The 10,923-nt window shown below is 33.9% G+C and overlaps 1 protein-coding gene across 2 annotated transcripts; it reads left to right on the forward strand.

Annotated features, from left to right (window-relative positions):
* Positions 1 to 2,641: 2,641 nt before the first annotated feature.
* LOC145636145 (protein REDUCED WALL ACETYLATION 3-like) lies at positions 2,642 to 10,923 on the forward strand. Of its 2 annotated transcripts, none has more exons than XM_081687609.1 (17): positions 2,642 to 3,067; positions 3,157 to 3,226; positions 4,097 to 4,188; positions 5,785 to 5,922; positions 6,009 to 6,065; positions 6,166 to 6,238; positions 7,198 to 7,356; positions 8,205 to 8,354; positions 8,458 to 8,713; positions 8,843 to 8,958; positions 9,048 to 9,134; positions 9,213 to 9,301; positions 9,422 to 9,484; positions 9,798 to 9,854; positions 9,994 to 10,090; positions 10,169 to 10,327; positions 10,471 to 10,923. In XM_081687609.1, exons 2-16 carry the CDS (start codon positions 3,194 to 3,196, stop codon positions 10,322 to 10,324), a joined length of 1,623 nt encoding a protein of 540 aa, XP_081543735.1. In that variant the 5' UTR covers positions 2,642 to 3,067; positions 3,157 to 3,193; the 3' UTR covers positions 10,325 to 10,327; positions 10,471 to 10,923. The 2 variants fall into 2 exon arrangements, with proteins under 2 accessions (XP_081543735.1, XP_081543734.1); XM_081687608.1 differs by having other exon boundaries at positions 3,160 to 3,226.

Raw genomic sequence — 10,923 nt, forward strand, 5'->3', positions numbered from 1 at the left:
TGAAGAAAAGAAGTTGAAATTGCAAAACTTGAAAGTTGAAATTGCAGAAGTAGAAATGGCGGTTTTTTTGGAATAAGAAAATGGAGTAGAAAATGGCGGAAAAAAGGGAAGGAAATAAATGGACTGGAAGTTGATATGGGCCTTTCTAAAGGAGCGTATTAAAATGGGCCGAAATTTACACAGACGCACAAACTGTTGGGTGCGGGTGCTTGCACCAAATAGTTTGCGAAAGTAGAATTAATTGAGGGTTTGGAACAAATCAACTCTACTTTTTAATTTCATTGTTTCAATTTGATTTATATTTTTATTGAAGTTACTAACAATTTATTCATGATGTAACAATTTAAAGGAGCGCGCAAAATGTGAGTAGTTAATTATTTTAATTACTTATTTTATTTTAATATTGATAGTATCATGATTAGGTTTATTTATATTTGATTTGACTAACAATATTATGGTTAAATTGCCTTCAATATTAATGTTTATTCTATTGTTATTATGATCACCATATTTCATGTTTAAAAAGAATATGTAATTGAAAATCACGCCTATTAAGATAATTTGGACAACCGGTTTAGGATCCTTTTTAATCTTCTTGTTTAATTAAGTGATCACAAATATTTTAAAATTATATGTTGCATTAATATTCAACCAATTTAGCCTAATAATAGTTCGGAGCAAATTGAATATTTGTTTGTATGCCTTTGAGATCGCAGAGAATCACTTTTCATTATAAGAATCGTCGAGTAGAGGCCAATACGGGCGAATGTGACTCCATGACTCACTTCGTTCCATCATCCCCGATCCTCCTTTCGTGGTTCCAAACCATATGGAGTTAATAATATCATGGATTATGAATGGGGTGTAACATTTACGGGTTAATCGTTGTTGCCTGTCGTTGTCCCTTTATCGTGCTTGCCTTTTATGATCCGTGAACGGTTTACAAGATCCTTAAAAACTTGATGGCAACTCCCTACTTTCCTTGTCCCTAATCGTATAATGTCAATTCCCATTTTCTATGAGTGCCAAACATATTCACACATGCTTAACGTAGGCGCACATGCTTCCATCGTGAGTTCAAGGTTTGTCATGGTGATTGGTAGTGGTGGTGTTTGTTGTGGTAGTGGTGTAAAGGCAAAAACTATATATATAAGTCCCAATCAGGGGCGGATCTATTCATGTGCATGGAAAAAAAAAAACATTATAGATAGGCGGTCTCTTTGCTGCTGCTATTGCTGCCACCTGAGTTAGCACTTTGTCATATATATTTAAATATCAAAGAGACCTGTTATTTAGATAACCGGTCTCTTTTCAGCTGACATAGAATTTGAATATTTGTTGGCTGCTTTCTTTTTTCATTAAAGTTATTCCCCTTTTTTTTTTTTGTACTCTGTATAATTTTTTAATAATTCTTGTTTCTATTTATACTATATTATATTTATGCAACCAATTTTAATATTTTCCCACAAAGATTATTAATTGGCATCATTTTTGGTTTTTAGTTTCTTTTTTTTTTTTTAAAACCAAAAACCAAAAACAGGAAACAAGAAAAAAGTGTTTCCACTTTTCTGTTGTCAGTTTTCAAATTATCATGATTTTAATAAGTCTATATATTTTTTGATTCATTATGTGACATATATAATACACTTTTAAAAAACAAAAAACCAAAAAACAGAAAACCACAGCGATGCCAAACGAACCCTAAGTGGAAAATCATAAAGTTAATTTGATGTAATAATTTTATAGTACCATTTGTTTGTAACATGTTATTTATTTGGAGTACGTACTTTGGACTTGTAAGATTGAATTTTTAAGTATTATAGTAGTATGGATTTTTATGTCCTATTTTTGGATTGAAATCATTTTGGTGAAATATATTTTTTATATATATATAATTTTTGGATTGAAACAAGTGATCAATTATTGATGGTGACTCACCAATTCGAAAATCTTGGATCCGCCACTGGTCCCAATCAATAATTTTCAATTGAAATGTAAGAGTTCTAAAATAATTTATCATTACAAACAGTCAAACAATGATAATTATATTGAACATTTTTTTTCCAAAAAAAAAAAAAAAAAAAAATCCTTAAACACCACCATAAAATAAAATGAAAGAAATAACTTCTTTTACATATAAAAAAAAAATACTAAACTTGTAGATGTGGTCATCCCTGAGAAAAATAAACATCATTGATATTTATATATATCTAATTAGATTCTTATGAACAAATGCCTCCAAAACTTTAGATAACAAGTTATAATATTTCCTAAAATGATACTCTGTAATAATTTGAAAATTCATGACAAAAACACACGCCAATTATGTAATTAGTATATATTTTAATTTTGATTTAATTTTAATTTTTTAGTTATCTTATGACAAAATGCTCTCGAGACCTTCGTCAATTTTTCCTTCAATTCATCAATACACTATTATGGAAAAGCCGTACAATGATAGTGTGATAGTCATGTACTCATGTTAGTTGATCCCTATAATTCCTCGATTCATCATTTTTTAAACAATATTTGAAATTTAGTTAATCAATCCCTCTTAATTTTAAAATCCTGTAATAATAAATTAATCATCCCATAATCAAACGCTGTAATAAACTAAAAATAATAGTATAAAAAATAATAATATTAAAACCCAACCACTTTCCTTCCTCACTTTCTCTCTCCTCCCTTTCAATCTCCATTACAGTGATTTTGCAGCAACGAACCGACATCGAAATCACCAACCAATTTTCTCTCAACCTCACCAAATCAAACCAATTCAAGCTCCATTAATGACGTCATCAATGGCGGAGTATTAGACAAGGAACCTACCAATATCAAAACCTAAGACCCAATTTTGATTTTGACGTTTCTTCCGACATTTCATCTATTCTTTAAGCAACAGGCGACTTCATTACTCCCCAGATCTTACTTACCTAAATTGGGTTTTTATTTTAATCGATTTTGGTTTTTTTAGGGTTTTATTCCGTATTAAATACGGTGCTTTCTCTCTCTTTCTCTCTCATTCATTGATCTACTTCTCGGTTTTCGCGGGTTCTAGCAAATCTGGGTACTTTTTTTTGAGCTTTGATCTGGTTTAATTATGAAGTTTTGATTGCATTTGCATTGATTTTTGATGGGTTGGTTTGTTTTTGTTAGCAGTGTGAGATTGAGTTGATCACTGGGGAGAATCGCAATGGTGGACTCTGGGCCGATTACGCCCGGACAGGTATGTTCAAAAAGTTGCTGGATTCTTGTAACAACAGTAATATGGGTTCGATTCGATTTGACTTTGAAATAAACCTTGGTGATTGATGCATTTTTCGGGTTTTTCGATATTATGATGAGTTGATTTGTGGAGGGAAATGTATGTTGGTGGGAAATGGGTTGTGATTTTGGAGGGGGATTGGGTTTAGCTGTACTCAAATATGGCCCTTGTTCATCAATTAGTCAATGTCACTTTAATGCTAAATCTGAAATATTGGGAATGTTACTTGAACTCGAATACTCGTTTGATCGACTTATATTGGTCGAATCCAATGCTATAGTTGGTTTAGAATTATTGAACTTTTTACTTCCTTGTAAAGTATAATGTTTGATGAAGGTACTTGTATACAACATGCACTTCAGATTTAGAAAGTCAATGCATGTATGGGATTGCGATTTAGATCGCTAAGCATGTAAATGTATTGGATACTTCAAGCTATAGACATGACATACTGATACTGTGTGTGAGTGAAGGACATAGTTATGATGAGGTTAATATTCAATAAAAATGTCCTAGACGGATTAAGAGATGAGGTCTTAGTGTAGAAAGAGAGCAACAGAGGGAGAACTAAGAAGAAGCTTTTGCTGCTAGTGCATTAATCTGGTGTAGATCTGTACTAATAATTGGTTTCTGTTATGCAAATTCATGACTTAGGCAGTTCACAAAAGCTCCTTTAACACAAATGTAGTTATTATCTTGCATATAATACTTAGAAAATTCAAGTATATCTTTGAAATATAATAATGGAAACTATACTGAAGGACTGGGTTCTTCTCATTGAGCATGAGTTTCTTATTGCTTGTCAGATTAACCCTGTTTTCGTTACTGTAGGTGTCTTTTCTGCTTGGGTTTATTCCAACTTTGGTTGCTTGGGTCTACTCTGAGATTTTGGAGTACAAGAGGTCTTCAGCTCATTCTAAAGTGTGAGTAGTTCTTCTTTGAGTTTTGTTAAGGAGTTGAAGCTCAAATTGTGTTCAGTGATTTTAAATCTAAATCAGCCAGATGTGATGTATCTGCACAAGACTTGTATGATTCATGGAAAATTTCATTATGTATGATATATTTTTTTCTTTAGCTATTATAGTGCTGTTTATACATGTTTAATTTTATTTTAAAATCCCTGCAATAGTCAAGGGGCTGCTTTTTGTATTGTCACTTGCTGCTTATTAGTTTTACCTCATATGCTAAATGACATATCTGAGTAGTTGAATTTGGAACCAGTTGAATGACATACAAAAGATGAAATCTTGTGTTTTCAGGCTCATTGAAAGTTTTAAGCAGCCTAGACTTCCAGATATTTACTTGAGATGGATACTTATTGGTCATCATCTAAGGATATATACTTTGGAGACTGTGGTCCATTGTCCATAAGAAGTGGATTGGAGCATTCCCCTGTATAAGAAGTTTTAATATAATCGCAACATTGTTTGTTTTGGCTTTGGGTTCTCTCCATCACACTAGTCCCTTTTTTTTTTATCTCTCTTTATCTCTTCTCATCACATAGGTTCCTTAATATGTGTGGCTCTCTCTATGATTAAACATAGTAATATAAAAGAATAGAGGAAATAAGTTACATTTTTGCGTTGGGTTTCAAGGACAATAAGGTACAGGACACTGCACATGCAAATTGCAACCAAGATTCACTTGCAGATTTACTGAAATATTGTGAACATTTGAGGCATATAGATGAATAAGATGATGAAAATGCAAGACATTGATTATGTTTTATTGCCTGAGACTTTCACATTTTAGCTGCACTTTACTTTGCTTCTCTTGCAGTAGTTGGATATATTTTTTGGGGTAGGTAATGGAGTTGCACAGGCATGTTTGTGAAGGTTTCAATTAAGTTGTACTAAGGTTTATTCAGAAACTACTTAAGGAATATTAATGGATAATGTGTCGCAACCGCCGGACATAGCAACATTTGTTTTTGGGGGGAGGAAAAAAAGCTTGCTCTCTTGGTGAGTGCTAAGTGTTTACATATTTCGAAGTGATGGCATTTATACGCTTTATTACAAACCTTTTATTGCATCTTCCATCTCATATTGTTGACTTGAAGGGGACCTTTATCGTAACTTCTTCTCAATTAGCTGTGGTATTGCTGTACGTACATCAGTTTTTTTTTATTTTTGTTTTTTTTTTTTTTTATTTTTATTTATTTTCTGATCATATGTGTGTTATTGCCTCTCAATGTTCTGTGTCATGCCTTACATCCATGTGTGGTGATTGGAATTTCTGTAGTAGATCATTGTGCTGAATATAGTGCTTCATTTGTTTGTTCTTTGAGTCATTAAGTGTATGACATATGAAATTACAGCAGTGCAAATTGATGATCTTTAATACTTTCAAGTTATGATAAAGATGAGTGTCTAGTTCCATCTTTCAGACTTTGAAAGTATTATATGTAGTGCGTGTATATTTTGTTTTGAACATGTTAATTATCTGTACTTATTTGTCTTTTGCTAATTAACGATGTCTTTGTGAACTCTTCTTTTGAATTTGTGACTTTACCGTTGCAGCCATTCAGACAATAATCTTGTTGAGTTGGGAAATGAGGCTGCAAAGGAAGATGATCGAGCAGTGCTCCTGGAAGGCGGAGTTTCTAAAGCAACCTCACAAAAGTTTCCTGCATATAATATCAAGTCAAACTTAATAAGGTAGCTTTCTTAATGCTCTGTTTTCTTCTGCTTAGGTTCAATTTGTTGCCCTTTAATGTTAATTGAATTTCCTTGATATACTTCAGGTTTGTGACAATGGATGAGTCTTTTTTGCTTGAAAACCGCATTACCTTAAGAGCCATGTAAGCAATTTTATATCTGACTCTTGATTTTTTTTACTCTTTCCCTTTTCTCTCTCCAATATACTATTGCTTATGACTTATGATGTCTATTTATTTATAGTGGCGAGCTGGGGTTAATTTTGGTGTACTTTTATATCTGTGACCGGACAAATGTGCTGGGATATTCAACCAAGGTGTGTACATTCTGCATGGATTATGATGTCATTCCAATGTTTTTGTCATTTCCACATCCTTTAAATGTAGCCTTGTCAGAGTGGCAAAGTTGAATTATAACAGTTTTAGTGTAATATCTGAATCGTCAATCTCTCAGGATGCATATGAAATGCCATGCCAGTTAAGCTTGTGGTTATTTGCATTGTAATAGATTTTGATGTGTTTATAGGGTAGGCTTTAGAGAACCTGATGTGTTATTGTTATGATTTGTGAGGAAAAACCGAAACATTCAATATTTCAATGTCTACAATGCCATTTTAGAATTTCTCACTGGAGGAAAAATGGTAACACTGAGGTTGCTAAGAATGATAGATAGTAGGGAATGCATACTTGCTATGTTTAAATTGTTGTCCTTGAAGCTGTATTAAAGTTCCCTAATCCATTCTTGCTACATTTCTGGTTGACTTTGTTTCACTGTAATGTTTTTGCGAAGTAATGCACCAAGATATGTTGTTGCCCCTCCTCCCCCTCTCTCCCAATCCTAAATCTAGAGACAATGTCTTTCCTCTTATCCTGGTAAAAACTCATTGGTGGAAGTTTGGTCTATCAACATGCAACATATACATCGCACAGAACTGAAACAGTATGAAAGATGTCAACCAGTGAAATCTGACTCCTTCTTCTTGTAGTCTTTGTCTTCCCTTTTTTTCTTTGAAATCTGGATTTTTGATGCCTGGATGGTTGTTTTCACCATTCTTTGGACTGGATTATTTTGAGAATGACTAAATGGTTGATGATTTATGTTGTAGATAGGTGACTGATTGTATTCTCTATTTTAATGATACATCTCACTCAATCACAATTACTATCTTTTTTATACTCTAAGGCATGGGTGATTATATGTCAAACTCGTTTCTTTCTCTTGCTGATTTTTCTTGTATTTTAATTGAATTTTGACTTTTAACTTTCCTATTGACAGAACTACAATCGTGATCTATTCCTATTTCTCTACTTCCTCCTGGTGATTGTTTCAGCAATGACTTCACTCAAGAAACACCAAGATAAGTCAGCATTTTCAGGGAAATCAATTCTTTACCTGAACCGACACCAGACTGAGGAATGGAAGGGTTGGATGCAGGCAAGTGCTCTATTTGATATGATGTTTTCAATTTCTTCTTGTAAAAGGGATTAATACCGAGTGCCCCTTATGTATCAAATATTGATAGTTACTTGACTGAATTCAACTTGCAGTTATAGGTTGTAGTGATAATCTGATGGATTTTTCTTTTTGTTGCACCTACAAATGCTTGTTATATCACTTTCGAAGAATATTATGACACAATTTAGGGTTTTTGGGATTTCTTGAAACTTCTCATTGTCTTTTGAGGATTATTGGAAATGGAGAAAATAACTTTTGCAAGTTCAATATGTTCAAATAAGAACCTTTTCTTTGGGGATCAGTCAGAAAGCAGGTTTCACACAAGGGTAAGGGTGTGTTGGTCCTCATTAGTTGGTGATGGACGATGGTTATCGCATTCTATTATCGACAGAAATGGGTTCGAATCAATTTGGTTGTGATTTTTTAAATTCAAATTGGCTGATGGCTGAGAGCTGATTAGTAGGGATGATTATGACCTCACCCATGTTTTTTGTGCTAACGTATGTAAGACACCACTTGGTGTGACTTGACCTGAAATTCTATCATTCCGTCCCCCCTTTGGTGTATTTATAGGTAATTGAATTGTCACAGTATATTCAATGCTAGAGCTCAATAGCTACCAAGCAAATTGATTTAGTCTCTTTGCGTAATCCTTTTTATGTACGTGTGAATATAGAATACCTACCTTTTATGAGATTGCATACCTTGGCTTGAATTACTGATGTATACACATGAATGTTCTGCCAATGCTTGCACAGACGTCTTATGTCATCGGTATTAGTATTTTTAAGTTACCAACTAATGCTATAAACCTTTGAACATGACAGGTTCTTTTTCTGATGTATCACTATTTTGCTGCAACGGAGATCTACAATGCTATACGTGTGTTCATTGCTGCATATGTTTGGATGACCGGATTCGGCAATTTTTCATATTACTACATACGAAAAGATTTTAGCCTGCCCCGCTTTGCTCAGGTGATATAATACTCCTATTTATGATTTCTTGGGTTTAATGTGAGCTTGTTGTTATTATTATTATGACCCTTTCCTAATATTGAACTCTACTGTCTCCATGCAGATGATGTGGCGGCTAAATTTCTTTGTTGCATTTTGCTGCATTGTTTTGAATAATGATTATATGCTGTACTACATTTGTCCGATGCATACGCTTTTCACTCTTATGGTGTATGGAGCCCTTGGTATATTCAATAAATACAACGAAATACCAACTGTGATGGCGGTGAAAATTCTTTCTTGCTTTCTGGTGGTCATACTTGTTTGGGAAGTTCCTGGAGTCTTCGAATTGATCTGGAGTCCTTTCATGTTCTTTTTAGGTCAGTTACTTCTTGTTCTTATGCCATCTATATTCACATGAATGATACAAATTCATGTCATTTTTTTCTAAGAGGATTCACGATCTTGAATTGGTTCAGTTTTTCTGACTACGACTTCTTGAATTATAGGGTACACTGATCCTGCAAAACCAGATCTTCCTCGAGTACATGAATGGCATTTCAGATCCGGGCTTGATCGTTATGTGTGGATCATTGGAATGATCTACGCCTACTACCACCCAACTGTAACTTTCTAGAGTGCCTTTTGTTTTTTTGTAATTATGTGAAATTTTTTATGTTTGACTTGGCTTAAATATGTGATACATCTTAACAGGTCGAAAAATACTTGGAAAAGTTGGAGGAGTCTGAACCAAAGAGGAGACATGCTATCAAAACTGGAGTAGCTTCAGTTGCAGTATTTGTGAGTTGGATTATATTGTGGCTACTTTGAAGTACACTTTACATATGTGCTACTATAAAATCTATCTTTATTTTGCAGGTTGGTTACTTGTGGTATGAATACATATATAAGTTGGACAAAATCTCATACAATAAATTGCACCCATACACATCATGGATTCCAATAACGTATGTGTACCATCTTTCTCATTTGCAAATTCTTACTGTTGTCTGCTATGAATGTTGAGTAACAACAATTTTGTTTGTCCGGTGACATCTAATAATTGTCCATACTCCTTTTGATTGCAGTGTATATATAGTCTTGCGCAATGTCACCCATCAGCTGCGTAGTTTTTCTATGACTCTCTTTGCGTAAGATTTTTTATCCATTTTTTTCATCCGTTTCTGATATGTACTGTTTTGTAGTTTTGTATGTTGATCTGTAACAGTTTAATCTATTTGGGTCGCAAAAGTCCGATTTAGTTTCCTAGGTCTCTATTTTGGATTGTTATTATCAATCTATCTATCCTGTTTGGTTGGACTATGCCAAACCACATGTTCTTTTAGTTCATTGTCCACTTAGGTCTGGGAGATTGTATCGATATTTGAAAGTTTACTCTTAGTCTCTTATTATATTCTTGAAAACTGAGGTGCTTTTTCTAAGATATTTTCTCTTTGTTATTAGATGGCTCGGAAAGATTACTCTGGAGACTTACATATCTCAATTTCATATTTGGTTAAGGTATATGTTCTTGACATTGGTTGTCTGACATTTGGGTTTTAATACATCCCCACTGACGGGGGCTTGAAATTCGGCACTGATATTACATGTGGTGTATGAATATAACAGTCTTTCTTACTGCCTATAATTTGATGTGCAGATCAAACACGCCCAATGGACAACCTAAGTGGCTTCTCTCTCTTATTCCAGAATATCCTATGCTGAACTTTATGCTTACAACTGCTATCTATGTTTTGGTAATAGAACTTAATCTTTGAGTAATCTACCTACTACAGTTGCTGCTGCTATATTAATTTAACTTTCTTGCTTCTCAGGTTTCCCACCGGATTTTTGAGCTGACTAATGTGATCAAGACTGTATTCATACCAACAAAGGAAAACCGACGGTTGTTGCATAATTTCATCGCTGGTGTTGCAATTTCTGTCATTCTGTATTTTTTCGCTGTTGTCCTGCTCCTGATTCCCAGTTAACCGGTAAGAGGTTACTCCTTAATGTTTAAAATTTACCTTATTTCTGTCAATGAAGAAATTATCGAAGTGGAAAGGAGGGGTAAAGATAAAGTGGAGTCTATTTGAACATTGAGAGGTTATTCAGCAGTACATATAACTTTTTGTAGGCCTTAATTACGGAAAGAAGATATCAGCTTACCATTACAACCACATGATGGAAAAGGAAAGATAGCCTGGATCGATCAGAATAAGGGGACTTTGGAATGTGGTCTCCTGATATTCTCGTTGATAAAGCTGGTTATCGCACTGATTGATACTGTAAGGCATCGGAAAGGAGATTATGAAGATAATTTTTAAGAGGGTATGTAGTTAGCCTCACGTCCAAGTGACATTGTGCATTATTAATATAGCATCCTTTTCTTCCCTTTTCATTTTTTACCCTTTTGATCTCTTACCCATATACCATTTTCGCTCCTGTTGTGTGAGCCATAGCAAATATAGGTTTCTCCAGATAGTTCTCGGGTGAGTGATACAAAGTAAAATTTGTTATTAAATTGTAATGAAAATTTTGTTGTATTTCCAAGAATCTATAATCTTTTTATATACCACTTTCTGATACA

This window comes from Chenopodium album, chromosome 6, assembly GCF_948465745.1.
Source record: "Chenopodium album chromosome 6, dcCheAlbu1.1, whole genome shotgun sequence".
Lineage (NCBI taxonomy): Eukaryota > Viridiplantae > Streptophyta > Magnoliopsida > Caryophyllales > Amaranthaceae > Chenopodium > Chenopodium album.

Bases quoted from the DNA above. Each gene is read 5' to 3' on its own strand.
- LOC145636145 (XM_081687609.1), top strand. From the start codon at position 3,194: ATGGTGGACTCTGGGCCGATTACGCCCGGACAG. The intron at 3,227-4,096 runs GTATGTTCAAAA...TCGTTACTGTAG, and splicing joins GGCCGATTACGCCCGGACAG to GTGTCTTTTCTGCTTGGGTT. The intron at 6,239-7,197 runs GTGTGTACATTC...TCCTATTGACAG, and splicing joins TGCTGGGATATTCAACCAAG to AACTACAATCGTGATCTATT.